Source organism: Telmatherina bonti, assembly GCF_933228915.1.
Source record: "Telmatherina bonti genome assembly, chromosome: 10".
In the NCBI taxonomy this organism is placed as follows: domain Eukaryota; kingdom Metazoa; phylum Chordata; class Actinopteri; order Atheriniformes; family Telmatherinidae; genus Telmatherina; species Telmatherina bonti.
Genome location: NC_136628.1, coordinates 28,325,823 through 28,345,064, shown reverse-complemented (window position 1 = coordinate 28,345,064; position 19,242 = coordinate 28,325,823). Strand labels below are relative to the sequence as shown.

General features: G+C 37.4%; 2 protein-coding genes across 2 annotated transcripts in view; one reads left to right on the top strand and one right to left on the bottom strand.

Moving 5' to 3' along the window:
• Positions 1-278: 278 nt before the first annotated feature.
• On the top strand, positions 279-10,248 carry tm7sf2 (transmembrane 7 superfamily member 2; the record flags this gene model as incomplete). Its single annotated transcript, XM_079247447.1, has 10 exons — positions 279-351; positions 1,144-1,340; positions 2,623-2,677; positions 2,955-3,149; positions 4,593-4,696; positions 5,941-6,060; positions 6,183-6,351; positions 6,430-6,510; positions 6,646-6,768; positions 10,088-10,248. The coding sequence occupies 10 exons, from the start codon at positions 279-281 to the stop codon at positions 10,246-10,248; spliced, it is 1,278 nt and encodes a 425-aa protein (XP_079103573.1).
• Positions 10,249-16,754: 6,506 nt separating this feature from the next.
• Positions 16,755-19,242, bottom strand: part of cnih2 (cornichon family AMPA receptor auxiliary protein 2) — a gene marked incomplete at both ends in the record, with an annotated part of 8,489 nt that continues 6,001 nt past the window's right edge. Inside the window, 3 exons of the mRNA XM_079247562.1 lie at positions 16,755-16,782; positions 16,865-17,008; positions 17,086-17,198. Coding sequence (XP_079103688.1) covers positions 16,755-16,782; positions 16,865-17,008; positions 17,086-17,198 — 285 coding nt within the window. The remainder of the gene's footprint in view (positions 16,783-16,864; positions 17,009-17,085; positions 17,199-19,242) is intronic.

Genomic DNA, 19,242 nt, shown 5'->3' with positions numbered 1-19,242 from the left:
CTGATCCTTAAAAAACACTCAAATTATGAGTTCACTATTGTTAAAAGAGATTTAGATTCAACAGAGTCACACAATGTCTTAATATTTAACATCTAAATGTTAACTAATACTTTACTACAATGTGCTGATAAGTGCAGGTTTCATGTCAGAAAAATGAGCTTGTCTATGTAACACACTGCATGGTGTTACCATGTAATTATCATGACTTGTTCCTCGGATGGCTTTATTTTCCCTTAGAATCATTATCCTCCTTAATATTTTCTAACAGGAACAAAAAAATGAGTGCAAACAACAAATCTCTGAAACACAGACTGTCACATGACACGGACAGAGAGTTTGGAGGGACTCTGGGTAAGTATCAGTGCTGTAAAGAACATTTTCTCTCATCTTGTTGCTGCATTCTGCTGTTATTTCTTCTGATCATTAAATGTAGCTTTTCTTTTTAACTGATAACAAAAATTAACCATAACATTAAATATTTTAGAGAATAAAAGCAAACATTGAATATATAAAGACAGAATAGGGTGATATTATCCTCAGCATTGCTCTTCATGATGTACAAAAACACTGGGAAAAAAATTGTTAATTTTAAAAATGCCACGGATCAGGTTATACTTTACATTTTGCTCACTGGCTCATAAAACAGTTGCCACAATAAAAATGATAATATGTTGAATCTTGAAGTGTTGAAAAGATCAAATGCTTCACAGCTGGAGTCCTTATGGAAATAAACAGGAATGAGAAGATATCCATGGCAGCCTCTGTGTTTGTGTGTGAGCTGCTTAGTTTCCTGCTGTGTTTTTTTTAAATTGAGTGGCGCAGTCAAATAGCTTTCCTACTGCTTTTCTTTTTTTCTTTTCATTTTCAATAAAATCGCTTTTTGGCTTTGAGAGATTAGTTCTCCACAGACCTCATCTGTCAAAACTAGATTAACTATTTAGTTGCTGTGCAGTGCGTGTGGTTTTTTTAGAATATACTTTGGTTATTCTCAGTTATCATAGTCCCATAGTGCAGGCCGTGCTCCATCTTTTCCTCTGACGTAGTTTCTCTTCTTTGTATTTCTTTATTAGTTTTTGTCAGCTGGTTAAATACACATCCAGTCCCTCTTCTTACTTACTCTCCTCATCACTTTTTACCTCTCAGGAGCCATATGCATTCCCATCTTTCTTCCGCTGACTGTGCTCTTCCTGATCTGCACAAGTCGATCTCCTCAGGCTGGTTTGCTTCAGTGGCCCCCTGCCCTCCCCTCCACTGACCAGCTGTGGGATCCTCTGGCCCCTGTGCTTCTACTGGGATGGATTGCCCTGCATGCCTTTCTTTACATGCTGCCATTAGGAAAGGTAACATGTTAATCAGCTTGTTTGATGTGGTCTCAATCAGCTACGACTTCATGCTGTAGTGTTTTAGTAAATGTCTTCGTCTATCAACTCTCAGTAAGTATGATCATATTGAATCGGCTGGTTAAATTACCTTTGTAAATTGCTATTGATAATGAACAAAACTACTTTTTTTCTAAGATTATGAAACTCTCTGATGAAAGTTCCCACTGTGGCCATAAGTGATGGAACAAAACAAGTTTGTCTTCAGCTTGAAACACTTGAAATACATTTATTGGTCACAGCTTGAACTGCAGTGTAACACCAGCATAAAAAGAACGTCAGTCATAACATTGGCAACCTGTGCATTAATCTCTGTATGAGGCCGTTATTAGTAGAATTATAACAGTAATTAAATGAGACTTATCAGGGTTTAAGAAAAGTTGCTTATTTATCATTAAATGATCAAGCGTTTTGTGCTTAACGTAGTTTAAACACAGGTAATTGGTCAGTTTTATACATGATTTTGTGAATATTTGCTGTTGTATAGAAAACTATCCTTTCTTGACGTGATCAGTGTTGGGAGTAACTCGTTCCAAAGTAAAATGTTAAAGTAACAATATTACTTTTTTTTTTTTTTTTTTTTGGTAAAGAATGCATTACACAAAATATCAGTAGCAAAATTACTTTCCTGCAGTGTAGGACCACTCTTTCCTGCGTTACTTGAGCCACTTTTGCCTGTGTGTAAAGTTCTGATCTGTTTAAGTGGTGTGTGCATGCGCTGCCTGTGTGTGTGTGTGTGTCCTTATCTAGGCATGTTGCCATAGAGATCGATTTGAGTGAGGTTTCTCCTTGTGTGTCGACCTCTAAAGAGGTTAATAATACTAAAATTCTTCTATTTGACTTTAAAGATCCTTTGTCTGTCATGTCAGCTGATCAGTCTGATCGATTAGCGGCTCTGCTAAATCATTCTGCTATCAGACATGTGATTATAGTTTTTCCTTTAGTGTGCTTAGTAAAAACCTACAACAGATACCTGAGCTGGAGGTTAGATCTGGGGGGGGGGGGGGGGGGGGGGGGGGGGTTCTTTCAGAAAAGCATTGATGGATCTAATTTACACGATGACAGTATTTAGTATTTGTTTGCGTGTGTTAGCCCTGGAGACCTGCGACATGTCCAGGGTGTACCCTGCTTTTTACCTAATATCTGCTGAGATCGGTTCCAGCCTATGGGAATTAGCAGGTTTAGACAATGGAGGGATGATTTGCATTCTGTTCACACTGAGAACGTCTGTTTTTGCCCGCAGGTGTCTGAAGGATTAGTGCTGAGAGACGGGACGCGCCTCAAGTATCCCATAAATGGTATTTTTCTTTTTGGGCTTGCCCATAATGGGCTTTATTGTCCTTCTGTGACAATTGATTTTAATGCATTGCATATTTTCTTAATTATGTTTTTTTTTGTTTTTTTTTATTCCATTTAAACATTTAAATAACAATCAAAGCTTAAAAGACTTCTGTTCACTTTTTGTCTATTTGAGCCAAAGCTTACTTAAAGTTTATTTTTTTGCTTGCCTTCATCCGTTTCTGCTATTCCCTCCTCTTAGCAACATATTCACTTTTGTTTGTTTCCTTCCCCGAGGTTATCATGACCTGTGCATCAGCGCTGTGCTGCTGCTGATGTTACTGGGGCTCGGGGTTCCTCTTGGATATCTGTTTGAGCTGCTCTTGCCTCTAGCAGTGTCTGCCATAGGAATTTCATTCCTCCTCTCCATCTACCTCTACATCCGCTCCTTTTGGGCTCCTCTTCATGGTCTGGCTCTGGGGGGAAACACAGGTGAGAAGCTAAAGTTCATTATTTAAAAAAAAAAAGAATCCAAATTTAAACACTTCATAAACATCCACTGGCGATGCAACATCCTGTCTGTTTTTAATGTGAGGTTTGGAGGATTTCAGTATTCCTGTGGGTAATTATCTAATGGCCAAGCTCTACAGCAGCTTGCAGGCGTCGGGCATCAAGTGAACGCTCTCTTTCAAGCAATCTGACCTTGCTGTGCAAACTACGCTGTGTGCTTCTGTATCCAGAGGCAGAAATCAGCCAGTATTATGACTCATGTTCTAGGAGGACCGTTTTTATCACATTTTTTGTAAAGAGAAAAGAAAAAAGAGACTACAAGAACACAGTAGGTTGGACAAAGCCAGAAATGATAAAACAAAATATTTTGAACAATTCAACATTTCTAGCCACGCTTGCTGAAATCATAGAATGTGTTTAACGCTGATTAGTTAAGAAATTTTAGCTTAAATTGTTACCTAGAAAGCCAATATGTACAATTCCTGAACTAATATATGCTATTAGATTGTAAGAATAATTTAACAGTTTATTTCAGTTTCAATTCATTGTATGGACACTAAAATGTCTAACGACAACACCAGCAAAAAAAACATTGCTGGAAAATTATGACAGTCTGTCATTGAGACTGATTTCTTTTTTTTTGTGCTTGTTTCTGTGTTCTCTGAAACCATGGAAACACCATCACAAGCCTTAGTTGTGTTCAGGTGGTATTGAAAACTTGTTTTCCCCTCCCTGTTAGGCCTTGACTGCGCCAGAGTGTGGCTTTCTAAAGGTTGTTCTTCGTGTTGCTGCTGTCATGGCAAGGACACTTCTGTAAAAGAGATTTTTGAGTCAATTCTCCTGGTTACATAAAAGTTAAGAGACAATGTCTTGCTAAATGAAGAGATATTGTTATGCTTTCACAGTGACTAACAGAATTACTGGAGATCATAGATGTTATAAATTCTGTTCATTCATTTTCTAGTTTTAGACAAAAGGTACTTGCACACATTCACTGTTCAGATATATATTATATAATATTAGCTGTTGAAGTTAATCTTATTCTCAGTTCATCAACTCAGATCTGATGTGAACATTAATACTTTGTGTTAACGTGGTAGAAACTTGGATGTGATTGTTGTCGTCACTCTGACTCAGGATATTATAGAAGTGGGTCGGTGTGTATGATATGGAGGAACAACGCACAGAAAGTGTTTGAATCTAGGCTGACACCTTCATTTCAGTCTACAATGACTGAAAGACGGAAGATACGCCGACTGTGAACCGACATGTTTTCTGATCGATCAACTTCACAAAACTCAGAAAGACAGTTTGCTTAGTTTGCAGTGTCATTCATCAAGACTTCCACGTTAATAAAAGATTATTTCTTTCACAAAGATACATGTTTTTCATTTTAAACAGACATTTTTTCATTCTTTCTTGCAGGAAATCCGGTGTATGACTTCTTTATTGGACGGGAACTGAACCCCCGGATTGGGAATTTTGACCTGAAATATTTCTGTGAACTTAGACCGGGTCTGATTGGCTGGGTGAGTTAAACCACAGATGTGGGCTTTTCTGTCAGTGATCAAATATAAAGAGGTTTATTTATGTTTTCGCAGCTTTATAGAACAACATAAGTTGATGAAACTCACCAACAATCAAAACTAAAAAAGAATGAAACATAACCGAATCAATAAATCTGCCACTGTATAAACTTTATATCTGTTTAAATCTGTTTAAACAGCGTTAAGAGTTATAAAATTGCTGTGATATATTGAATGTATTGATATGCTGAATGTCTTTAAAGTGATGGGATTTCTTTTTGAGATCCCAGTAAGACCATTAGGTGGTGATGTTGCTCTCCTCTCATCTACAATAACGCAGCCCGAGGTTTGACAGACCCCAAGTCAGAAGTGTTTTTCTTCGACGATGACCAAGCAAAACGACAGATTTATTGAAGGGCACAGGTGCACATCATTTCCTGCATCTGAGTCATCCGAGCGATTAAGACAAAATACAGATTTCCCACTGAGATTTACAAATAAGCTTACTAAAATAGCAGCAAGGCTCCCAGTATGTGCACAAGTCAATGCAAGAACTGTGCAACAAAAACCCCCAAACACCACTGAGACAGTAATGGCTCAGATGATAGTGGAAAATTTTACCCCCCACCTCCATTTACAGCAGAAACAGTTCAAGCTTTGAACGTTTGAATGTTTTAAGGCTTCGTGCGTAGGAGAGCACAGAAAAAGCGTCCACCAACTGGCTCCAGACAATGTGTGGGATATTTTCACTTCCTGGTAAATGTTAAAACTACTTACTCCAAACATTCAGTATTTTTACAATAATTAAAATAACTGCAACCTAAAAAGCAAATAAAAACATTATAGTTTGAATATGAAAGATTTTTACAGGTTGATGAAGACATTTTGGCTTTAAAGTCTTCATTTTTTTTCCCCACTGACAAATGAATTTGGATGGGAATATTTGCTGGTTTGAGGTTTGAACTGTTGCCCAAATAAAACAAAGACATTTAAATGTCAGAGTGGGCTTTAGGGCGGTTTGGCGGTGCAATGTCGCTGGTGATTGACGTTTCACGGAACAAAATGATGAATCAGTCAGATGGTAAATTAGTTGTTCGGTTATTTAACAGTAGAAATAATCGTTTAGTTACAGCTAAAGCGACAGCCGGGGTTCTTTGATGTTTTTTCTGATGGTGACTATTACTCAATATGAACTACTTTAGATGTGCAGGAGCAGGTACGGTTCATCATTATTCATCTCTGCTCAGGTAGTCATAAACCTTGGAATGCTGATGAAGGAGGTGGAGCTTCGAGGTTCTCCCTCGCTCGCCATGATCCTGGTCAACGCTTTCCAGCTGCTGTACGTTGCAGATGCTCTGTGGAATGAGGTTAGCAATGCAGCAGATCCCAGATTTCTGCTTTAATTCCTGCAGAAACAAATGGAGAAACTGCTCCATTTCTGCACTGTTAGTTACAATTACTTTACGTTCACCTCTCTGTGTTTTAACAGGAGGCAATTCTGACAACTATGGACATCGTGCATGACGGTTTTGGTTTCATGCTGGTCTTTGGTGACCTGGCCTGGGTCCCCTTCACATACAGCCTGCAGGCAGCCTTCCTGGTGGTGCACCCTCAGGCCTTGACTTGGCTCAAGGCTGCAGCTATTGTCGCTCTGAATGGTGAATATCTCTTCTACTAGTCTACGAGATGTCACATTTCATGATTAAATGCTACCGTTATGTTTCTGTGTGTTTCAGGTGCTGGATATTATATTTTCAGAAAATCAAACTCACAAAAGAACCTGTTCAGACGAGACCCAACTCACCCAAGTGTTGCAGGCAAGATTAAAAACACACGTTCACATAAACTTTTAATTTAGTTTATAATAAAGCCACTCAGCTATGAGGAAAGTGGAAAGTAGATCTATAACATTTATCTTTCAAAGTACCTGCATTGTCCACAACTCCTTGTAGGGCTGGAGACCATTGCCACGGCGACTGGGAAGAGACTACTGGTGTCAAGCTGGTGGGGTCTCGTTCGTCATCCCAATTACCTTGGTGACCTCCTGATGGCACTGGCATGGTCCCTGCCATGTGGTAAGACAGCTTAAAAGCCCCCCCACCTGCTTATTTTTCCAGTTAAGCCTCGCCCAACGATCAGAGTCTTTATTGTAATGTGAATGATATCATCAGTAATAAATATCACACAGCCGACATTAAATCATGTCCAGCCATATTGACCATTAGAATAAATTAAAGCTTGTTTTTGCCATCTGGAAATTCACTCTGACTTCCAGCAGGACCGCAGCACTGTTGGAGAAGTGTGGCTCCTTGTGTGCAGTGGTTAAGGAAAATAATACAGCTTAGCCATGTAGCAAAAACTGTGTTCTAACTGGAAATACAAGCATGGCTTTGTGACAGTCACTATGTTCAGCTTCTGTCCTGCAAGTGTTTATTGTGCTGCGTTGTCGGGCTGTGACGGTATGTGTTTGTCCCGATTCGATTTGATTCCAATTTTTTGGGTGCCGATTCGATTTAAATTGTGATTCTCATAATTCTTCTATATTGCTCATTTTTGTAGATTAAAAACAAAATAAATGTATAAAACTTTTTTTTTTTTTTGCATATCATTTTTATGATTTCAATTAGGAAAAAACAACACAGTAGCCAGACCATCATTCTGCTGCTTTAATGGCCATGAAGATGAGTAAAAAGATCAATAAAAACAACAAAAATGACAAAAATTTTATAATGGATTATTTTATTTATTAGAAAAAAAAAATAATTTTTTTTTTATTTATTTGAAAAAAAAAATAGATTTTTTTAAAACAAAAAAATCAATTTTTAAAATTGTGAAGTAAAAAAATCCAGATTTTCGATTTTTCCATTCGATTTTCCAACCCCTGCTGCGTTGTTCATTTCCATCCTCTCTCCTAACATAACTTTTCTTTAGCCTCATTGTTTGAGCTCTTTGTCTGTTTTAGTCTATGCTTGTGCTTGTAGACCATGTGTTGTGAATCATTATGTCTTTTTTAATAGAGAATGTTAAGTTGCTTCAGCAGGCGTATTTGTATGGCATAAACTATTTCCACTTTCTCTTTCGCTGTCCCTTTCGTATGCACATACCTTGAGTTCGACTTGCAGGACACGTTTCTATGCTCACTGTGAAATCAACTAAACAACTAAGTCTGTTTACTCTTCATAAACAAATGTAAAACACATCTGCCAACTGTAAGCTGTTTCCAGTGAGTCTGAAGACCTGTTTTGGTTTTCAATATCTTAGAAAATTGAAAATTATTCTTATAAATGTAATTAGAAGAATAATTATTTAGTTTATAAATTTAGCCAAGAAATGTGCTTGGATGTTTGAAGGTGATCAGATTTCATCACAACATAAGCTTGTTAATTAGCAGAGTTTGCGTCATGTTTCTGCTCTTTCCTTCCCCGTTAGATTTGTTTATTTTAGTCAAACACAGGAAAAACATAACTAAAGGATATAAAGGGAACAGGAGGAACATCTTACTCTACACAATGAGAATTTGTATTAATTCTGTAACACCCGAAGCATCATGATTGATAAATACCATTCCTTGAGACCTTTTGCTTCATGTTATGGTGAAAACTTTGCTCACTGTTGTAAACAAGCTGATTTTTGTCATCTGCCCCCTAGTGGTTACATTTAGCATGACAATAATTTCACTAATACCATTCAGTCCGTTTGGTTGGTGTGTTTGTGCGTCTTGGCAAGAAAATGTGCTCCATTTTCTCCATTTGTTGCCCGTTACTAATGCAATCTCTAAGTAAACAGTGGGTAACATGAGGAAATGGATGGAAAAAAAGTCAAGATATGTAGTTAAGAGCCTGTAGGTTGGGACAAAACTCAGATCAGCAGCAGCAAGACGTTCAGCTTTCTGACGCGGCTCCTGCTACAGCAGCTGATGTAAGTGATGTTGCCTGATGCCTTTGCTTGCATCTTCCAAACAAGTTGACTGACGCTATCCACCACATGCAGTTAATAAAACCTTTCACATTTACACTGTGACCTTGGACATATAAGCCAAGATACATAATACATGTAGTGAGATTCTCATTTTAACCATTAGAATATGTACTAACCCTTTCTTCAAACCAGACACCACAGCAGGTCACTTTCATTTTTGGGTGAAGATAAAAAACCAAACAATCTGATAGCAGGGAGCAGAGATATTATTCCAGATGAAACAGAGAAGATTGTGAGGCTGTCTCATGAAGCCCCTTGTGCTCTCTACTCCTCTCATGTAGGTCATTGTGCTTCTCACTGAAGGCCAGTGTTGAATACTTAAGGCTGTGTTTATCTCTTTTGATGTTGAATGATGTGGTTCAGCTGCAGACTGGCCTCATTTCTCCTGCACCCAAAGTCAAACTGAAGTGACTTTTTATGCCCATAACTTTTTGGAAGTGTTAGGATCCAACAGCTTTATTGTTTTTACTACTGAATTTGATGAATCTTTCTAAAAGAATTCTTAAGAAGGTCAATACGCTGTTGCATGTTGTAGCTTTTATTGTCTTAACTAAGAGTTGTCTGATTAAGTCCAGCTTGCAGATCAACAAAGCTTACCTGCACTGTTTCCCTCATCATTTCTGACTGTAACACATCATTTTGTTTGATACGAAAATTACATGAAAAACAAAACAACTTATTAATCCCCTAAAGTAAATTATAACAAAATAATTGGAATGGACAGAACAATGTTATGTTTTCTCTCCTTTTGTTTTCAGCTCTTTTCTGCCATCACATCTCTGTTGCTCCTTTAACAGAGTATTTCATTATTAACCAACTCTTTTACTTTACATTTCGGTTATGGCTGCTTCATAGCAGGAAGGAAAAATTTTTAAAAATGACCAAATTTTTGGCTGAATGATGTTGGGATCTTTTCAATTTAATGTGACTCACTGTGTGTTGCTGCCTTTGTTACGCAGATGCACCGTGTATCTGCCCAACCTGCTGCTGTAAAAGTCACAAACTGGGAAATTTTGTACTAAAAGAGAACTAAAATAAAAAAAATAAAAAAAAGAAATCCAGTCGTTTGTTGAAGACAGAGAAGAGCTGCACTAAAGAAATAACAGCAGACAACTGTCTGTGCAGACTGAAATATTTTTTCATGAAGATAAAATACCTCCAAACACTGTCAGCATAAACAACTATTCACTGCAAGTCATTATTAATACGGAACAGACTGAAAGAAAAGGTTCAGGCTGCTTGCAGAGGAGGCTGTTGCCTTAATTGCTGGTTGTTTCATGCCGTCCACATCATGCACACTGATATCAATCATAAAAGAAGGTGTGAATTTATTTTTTAGAATCATAAATATGACATTCTGTTGGGTTTTGGTCTCCTTTATCCTTTTTTCACATACTTTGTATCTTCATTCTTTAGGATTTTCCCACCTTCTTCCTTATTTCTACGTTACATATTTCACCATCTTGTTGATTCACCGAGAAGCCCGTGACGAGAGACAATGTCAAGCCAAGTATGGACTGGCGTGGGACACGTACTGTCGCCGTGTCCCATACAGGATCTTCCCATACATATACTGAAAGGGACGGTTTGTACGGGAAACAGCAGCAAAACTGCAACACAATGTCCTCTTGAGACGTTTACTTGAAATGTAAACAAAAGTAAATAATTATATTTAAATCAACCTCTACTTCCATCGTTCCTCCCACAAGCCAACACTGCTGCGGAAATCTACTGGAGGACTTTATACATTTCATCAGCTTTGATTTGTAAATGATGGCATTTTTGTCTAATTCTTTACATCTCGACAGTAAAACTTACAGGACATGTCGCAGGCGGACTCAGTTTCTGCTACATGTCTGTTTTTTTTATAAATATTGATGAGAATACTTAGCAAACCAGTAAATGTCAGTGCCTTTGATAATAAAATAAAAAAGAGCACAATAGCTGTTGTATTAATTTGTCTTTCTTTGTGTTATTTTTCTGTAAAATGTACAATAAATAAAGACAAAGTATTATATGCATCTTGATGGCATCAAGTTATTTGATCTCTTGAGCCTTTTTGTACTCCTCAGCTACTGGACTAGAGAAGTTATAAGTCATGAGATGTCATCCTCACATGCTGTAGGGCCGGCAGCTAATAGTTATGTCACTTTTTAATAACCTTTTCTAACCTTTTATCATCGTCATGTTTAAATGGATTCCCTCCCTGACATACAAGCCTTAATAGCAGATGTTCTTTGAGCCTCTCGGCTTTTCCGTCAGGCTTCTGCTTTTACTCCAAATCACCCTGAAGGAAGAAAAAGTACAATACATGTAAGTGTGTGAGTAAAGGCTGCTGTTAAAAGGCCTCAACAACTAGTTAAAGCAACATTTCCATCATCAAGTTCTGCACCAGAGTTGCTCACTTCTGAGCAAAGCTTGCATGATGACATGATTATAACCCGCAGCTCGGCTCATGCGAAACGCCAGAGCTGGAGTTTGTTTGCGGTCCTTTGTTTTCCTTTTTTCTCATTTTTACCTACAGATGGAAGGCCCTCCGCTGTTCACCGGCAATGTAGCATCGTCTAAATAGATATAGTCCCTTTTCCATTATAATTCACCTCGCATTCATTCTGCAAATTATGTGTCTCTCACATGCAGTTAGACGTGTGCACGCAGACGACAGAGCACTCTGCTGATGCACGCCTTCATTTTTCACCTTTTAAGCCCATTTACAGCACAGTTGGCCCCTGGCCTCACCCACACAAGCTATTTTCTGTTGTTGATCAAATGCAAAGTGATAATTAGAGATAGGCTTATGTAAGGCTACAAATGTCTAAATGATGACTGGTGTTTCTTTGTTCCTTTTTCTTCTGTATGTTTAGGTAAAGAAATATTTGAACTTGTATTAGATACTGATTCCATTTTCCTATTTAATTTTCTTTATTAAACATTAATTCTTATAGATTGTAGTGATGTCTTTCGATTTATTTAAAGCTGTTGTTGTTGGCAAATATTCAGAACAAGATGGATAGTTGGTTTGAACAAAAAAGAAAACAAAAAAAACCCAGTATATACTGACAAAGTCTTGAAGCACCGTTATATCATCAACAGTACTGTAGCCTACCAGGACTAAAATTAGACTGTGAGGAAGAAGAAAAAGTGGACAGAAAAACCTTGGATAAAACAAAAATCCTCTGGGCTTTTGTGAAAAATTGGATTTAATTTGATTTTAATTATTGAAACCTTAAATTAGACCCAAGCATACATGTCTGATTAAAATGTGCCTCAGAAAGCATCATTTATCCATAAAAAATACCTGTTCAACTGTGATCCAAATCCAACATCACTTTACTCCAACTGCACTACAGTAAACACTTAAATAAAAGTCTACAACATTTCTTCATGTTCCTGCGTGAAACCTGAACTGAGACTTTGAACTTATCTAAACTTTAGCTTGTTTTTAACCACTTATTTAGTTATTTTATAATATCTTATAGGATATTGTGATGGTTTTATTCTCATTTTGCACACCTTTTAAAGTAATGGGCTTTTGCTTCTTTTTATTGCCTTTATAAAGCACATTAAATTGCTTTATGTATGAATTTTGCTGTACAGATAAACTTACGTTGCCTAACACACCAGCTAAGACGCTATTTAATGTGCTATTTATTAAGGTATTTCTCTGAAAATGCAGATAGATTTTCCTTACAGTAAAAGTAAAATGTATTAATATAAGTGTGACAGCAGCTGACAGTCTGAGTGAGTCATGCTTCTGTCTGAGCAGGTGATCCTGTCCTAATAAAAACATAAGTGTGAACGGGTTTTTGACACGTTCTTTGATACAAAAAGACACTGATCAGACAGCACATCTGCTCCTCACTCTTTCTTAGATAAAAAAATAAATAAATAAACAAAGGCTACAACTTGGTTTTGAGATGACAATATAAGCCTTAAATAAAAGTTATCTGTTTAATATATCAGGAAAATGCAGATAATCTTTTTTTCTTTCTTATATTTAACTGGAAGACTGTTGTCTTGATGCACTAATTCTACCTGAGAATTAAACAGCACAGTTATTCTCTGTTTCTCCTCTGTGTAATCTGTCATTGCTGAGGTGTTCTGCTAATAAAACCAGAAAAAAACTTTGCGTTTTCACTGGAAAGTGCACAACCCTGACATGTGAAACATCCTTACAGCTTTTCCCTCTGGAAGTTGCTTCATACTCACAGAATAATGTGCAACGAATCATTGTCTTGCATAATAATGAGCGAGCCCAATATGTTTCTGTATGTGTGTGAGTGTTTGTGCATGGACCTCTGTGTGTGCGTGTTCACCGGCCAATTGTGTATGCTAATCGTGACGTTTCAAGCCCATCAGTTGTACCCAGTTTCCATGGCAACATCTTGCCATGAGAGCACAGATGTAGGAGGGGGGGGGGGGGGGGGGGGGGATTATTATGGTGCTGGAAAAAGGAAGAGTCCAGAATGTGAAACAGTGTGGACAGAGACAGAGAAACAGTTGCATGTGTTGTGTTGTAGCCTGGGGGTAAGCAAGTGTCTTGTAATGAGATTCAGGTCACCATGACAACTTACATGAAACTGTTATGTATCTAGTGGATGTAATATGTATATAAAACCAAAGTGTTGTCCAGAAAAGCAGCCCTGCAAGGCATGTGCAACAACTTCTCTTGCATTTTTCTGCTTTGAGTGAGAGCCTCAAAGTGAGTCAACAGGAATTTCTAGTACAATTTAGTTTCCATGGTGACAGCAGGGAGGGAAATGGCCTCTTCAAACAGAGGGGAAACGCCAGCTTGAAGCCTTGTCGTTTCTGTGTTTTCTGTCTGAATCGTTATTTAGACAAGTGGCAACCTTAAAATCCCACAAATGAGCCTCTAAGTTGCCTTTAACACACATTTGTCCAGTTTCTTTTCCCTTCTTGACAAAGACAAGAAACTGAAAATATCAAATTCTTTATAAAATGACTGCGATTTTTTTTTAATCAGTGATGTATTTCTGTGACAATGAACTCTGTTAGCTTCATTTCATTAGACAGGAATCCAGTGTTCTGTTATCTGAAAGCCTCCTCTTTTTGCTGCCTCTCAAGTGGAAGCACTTTTGTACCCTGGAAGGACATTTTCATGGATATTCTGGTGCCTTTCGAGAGGTTGTGTGAATGTCTCTGAAACCACTTCTAAATGCAGCTGTTTCAGTAGTTTAGACAGCTTTCGATGTGGCAGGTCGCCCTCCTACCCCCCCCCGTCTAATGCACCATTTAATGTCCTCATGAATTCCCCTCAGCATCCTCACTTAGATTTTTCCCCTCTTATACAGCTGTGGTGTTGGTAGAGCATCTGCACAACCCAATATATGAAAAGAGAAACATGAAGCTGAACATGTTGGCGTTACTGTTTTATTAGAATATGGCGTGTAAATAGCTGCACATTGTAGTGTAACCTAATAAATATAAAGTAATCCACCAAATTTACTGTAGCGTACATTGATGAGAAATGTATAAAAGACATATACAAATAGATATACTTAGTTTTCTAAAATGCTTTATTTAGAGCAACTACATGATGACATTCAACCAAACTTTGATTTCTCCTCATGTCCACATGTTCCTGTGCTTTGATTGTGATTGTCCAGACTCAACACGCTCACTGTTGGCAGAGTTTTGAGGTCTTGGTGTCCTGCGATTAATCTCATGTGAGCACAATTTGGCACGACATGTACTGTCTACTGCATGTCTTTAAAAACACTGATAGCCTATGAAAGCTGGCTCAGTGGTTCAAATTCAAACCACGTAATCTGTTTGAGATGCTTTCCGGATAATATGGATTATGACTGACATGAGAGGTTTATGTTCCTGTTTCTAGGTGTGGATAGGTGCTACCATGGAGCTTCCTCAACAGATTCATTTCTGTGGTTTTTGATGGTTAAAATAAATGTATTGAAGGACGACTGAATTTGATAAAAAGACGGGAACCTTCTGTATATGTTTACAGTCGGGAACTAAAATAATTATTACTAAGCTGATGATAGTTTGTTGTTTTATTGCACGAGCAGATTTTTTTTTAAAAATCTATAAGAATTGGCTGAAGGTTTCCAATAAAATGAATGGTAGTCCAGTTTGAGTGATGTTATGTTAGAGCATTGCTGTCCAGCTGTTTTTGAAAGCTCTTCAGATCATTAAAAAATTCAGCATACCTGCATTTTCATGAACCACAGAGAGTGAAACTAAGTTTGCAAATGTCCATAGTGGTATGTACTTCATGTCAGGTTGTTTTTTTGTTTTTTTTATGAACTAAAATGTAAAGCTGGTCCATTATATTGATAATGGTATTGAACAACATAATTTCTTGTGTTGCAAACACAGTGGCCCTTTGTAAAATGATGCAAATCAGTATTCAGTGTTCCAGTAGCGAAAAAATTCTCCTGAATCTTCATCCAAGCTCAAACTCTTCCAACAAAATAAAAACTATTTCAATAGGCTGCAGTGATCAAGACATTTTTCCTGTCGTCACCAGTTGGTGTATAACCATCATCACAGTTTGTTTTTCAGGCTACTAAAATGTCTGATTTCTTGTTGAGATCACACATTTGAACCATCACATCTTGAAAGGGATCAAACCAATGAACACATGCAAGCAAAGGCAGCGTCAGCTGAGGAAAAGGCTTCGCTGGTCTCCAGCAACGTCATCGTCCTGCATCGGTCCCCTCTGAAACGGTACGATTGTAGAAGTATCGTGATGACAGCTTTATATTTTTTACACTTTGTCATCTTAAAGAGTCATTATTGTTTCATCCACCACTGTCCGACTCACTGGTATTAAAAACACGGAATAACACGCCATCGATATGTCTCATGAATCCTATTACATTGCTAGTTTGCTGTAGTTAATTGCTTTTTGTACATGAGATCTCTACTCTATGTCAGATCAGAGAAAATTGCTGCTAAAATGACTATAGCCTAGTATAAATGCGGATGAATGAGAGTAAACATCACTTGAAATGGGAATAAGGCGCTCCCTGCACACTAACATTACAATAATACCATTTTTCAACTTTTTTAAAGGAAAATCAAACAAACGAAGAAAAAAAATAAATGAATAAACAATGTGCCAAAAGCGTTAGCAAAAATAGAAGATATCATCTTCTTCTTTTGGTTAGCCCGAATTTAAATTTGGCACGTTTTTTTTTTTTTTTAACTTTAAACTTTTGGCATTATCTTCATCAGAGCATTAAACTCATTTGGAAAGCAGGAACTTAGCATTAAAGTTATTAAATATGCCCCTACAGCTACAGACATACCAATTTCAGAGCACATAGTCGTCATTCAGCTTTAACATCAGACTTGTTTGACTTCTATGTCCTACAGGATGTTGTTTTTAGTGTTTTAGGTGGCTCTGCTTTACGCAGAGGTTGGCAAAATGTTAATTCTTGTGTCATCCACTCTGGCTAAAATGTCATTGCATCCTTGCCAGACGTCCTTCTACAGTTCATACAATTCTTGTGCTGAAGTCCTTTAGCCCAATTTAATCACTTTCCTGCACTTGTAACACAATCGCAGAAATGTTTTGATGCAAGCGGTGTCTGAAACACACAGAATAACATCAAAACAATCTGCTTTTAGTTCATTTTAAAGTCAGAGAATACAGACGTGTTCATTTCTTTTCCAGCCTCTTAGTGTTTGGGGTTTCACAGTGAGTTGAGCGACTGGATCAGTAGGAGCAGCATGGGGAAAATCCAGCCCTTCAGAAATATTGTGAAATCATATTATGGGTCAAAGGCATCACAATCGCAACCATTTGCAACCTTTTTTTTTTTTTTTTTGTTGGTTTGTTTGTTTTCAGTCCTTCATAGCTTTGTTAAGCCAGCCGACAGCAGTATTTGGGTTGAAGCACTAAAACTGAATGGTGGCAAGACCATCACACTCACATTCACTTAGCTTGGTCTTCTTATGTTGTCCAGGGTTCAGATTGCCAAAAACCAAAGCTAGAGAAAGTATGAATGTATGGAGGTAAGAAGAGTTTATTTCTCCACATTTTTCTCTCCGTCTTTCTTACAGATCCCTCTTTAAATATCTTCAGATCGCTTGTTGGTTAGAAGCTCACCAGGGCGTAGACCATGCTGCAGCAAGAAAAAAGGGAATTTAGTTATAGTAAATATATATATAAGTCTTTCTTATAAGAATTCCTCAGGTCTCATTTACCTGTAGAGATAATAGAAGAAAGACACCAAATAAAAACCCATCTTGCACCAGGACTCCTTCTGACAGTAGTTGAGAATGTCAGCATTCATCACACTGACGGGATCATACATCACCTCTGATCCATCAGCTGGCCGATGAAAAAACCTGAAAAAGCAGAAGGCTTGGCTCACTTGCTTGTCGGCCTGACACATGCTAGTCAGACATCTGTTATGGGACCATACCTCCACAGATGATAGAAGAGAAGTGGGATATTTAGGCCAAGTGTGACCCACTCTCCAGCACACATGAACATCAGGCAGAAGAGTCCATGGATGGAGTACTCCGGTACCACCAACTAATCAGGACAGACAGGGGGCTCTGTTCAACGTGGGCTTTTTATACAAAAACTAGTAAAAGAATGAGCGCAGACCTCCACAGAGCAGCTCATTTCCACCCATATTGTGATTTTCACTGTGTATTTTAGTCCTACATTCATTTTATATGGATAAGCTATTCGACTTCTAGACACATTGAAAATAAATCAACACTGCCTTGTCTATATTGTAGTGTTTTTTGCATGTTTATATATGCTTATGCTTATACATGTTTATATGTTTATATCTGCCTATTCTGGATAATAGTATCCATATATATATATATATATATACACAAATACATATATATATATATATATATATATATATACACAAATACATATATATATATATATATATATATATATATATATATATATATATATATATATATATATATATATATATATATATATATATATATATACTGAAAATGGCCCTGTCTTGCAATTATAAAGATTCTTTTTTAAAAAATTCCTGGATCCAGATGGTGATCCGGATCATCCCCTAAATGTAATGGAATCTAAGTTGGACCTTCTCAGCAAAAATAAAAATAAGTATAAAAATCCTTTGTGGAGGTAAAACAAACAATTAAAATAGTTGAGTAGTTATGCTGCAACAACTTGTTGGAAAACACGCTTTGTTGTGTGATGTGATGGAACTACGGTCTCGGAAACCAAAGTCACACTGCAAGGCAAACACCTTCACACAGAAGGTGTTATGTTACTCATGACTAGCTGCTGTTATGAAGGCAAAAATAGTTTTAATCACATGGAGACAGTTTTCTGCATGTTTATAGAAGGTCCTTGGAGCTTCTGCACTACGGCATTGCACTTTAACATCCGAATACTACTATAATGAGCTGAAGCAAGACAATTCAAAATGTAAATTTGAGTCCTAATTGCTGTAAGTTTCCTATTCATGATAAATCACTTTGTATTCAATCAGCCCTTATAGTACACAATGATTCGTTAAAATGATCCTCTTATCGAGATCCAAGGAGACGTAGTTAAAGCTGTAAAAGGAGCTTTAGTTCAGCATTGCAGTGGCACGTAACACATGCATTAATTTAGTTGTGTTGGATGAATCATACGAAGAAGACAAAGTTTTCTCCCTGTTCATTCATCTTTCCACAGGCTACCAATTAGACAAGATACTGATGTGAAAATTCTTTGTATATTTTGAAAGCTTTACATGAGCTGGTGTCTGCCTCTCACTCTAACTTCACATCATTCACACCTTCTGAAAATCTGCTTTTAGCTGTTTTCTGGTTGACTTTAGTTAATAAGGGTTGTTGTGGTGTGTTGCAAAACTATGTATTTTATTTACTGTTTGTATCTTTTACACCTCAGGTCCTACTTTGCATTCTCTTACTTTTGCTTTGATGAGCTCGAACTCTGCCTCCGCTTACTTATTTATTTTATGTTGTTGTGCATTATCTTGTAAACTATATATCTAAATATGCATTAAAAATAAAATTTGATCTAAAATTTGATCCCTGCAACAGACCTGTCCAAGGTGTACCCTGTCTCTCTTGCCTTCTAACTGGTAGGATAGGCTCCAGTTTCCCCAGGATTCTTGAACTGGATTAAGCTGTATAGAAAATAATTTATTTATATTTTTATTTGTTTATTTTACCAGGTAAATATTGTTATAACAAAATGTCTTTTTCAAGGGCCATGAAGGGTGCAGTGGTGAGCAAGAGCTTTGCATCCCATGGCAAACTTTAAGGGGCTGTGGTACACGCTGTCCAGAGAGTGTGAGGACTGGACAGAAGCAAGCATACAGCAGGGGTCCATTGTCTATCATAGGGAGGAAAATAGCTTTGACCAGCTTTTGTCTTACTAGATAGGAGAAACTATATAGTCCTTTAATAAAAGCCCAACTTAAGTTTATGTTTTCTATCAAGGTTTTTGATCTGTAATCTAACAGTTAAATGCTCATTAATTAAAATATCTAATGTGTACTGAGCCCCAAACTCGACATAAATCGTCCTGCAAGGTTTTTTCTCCCTTTCCTGACAAT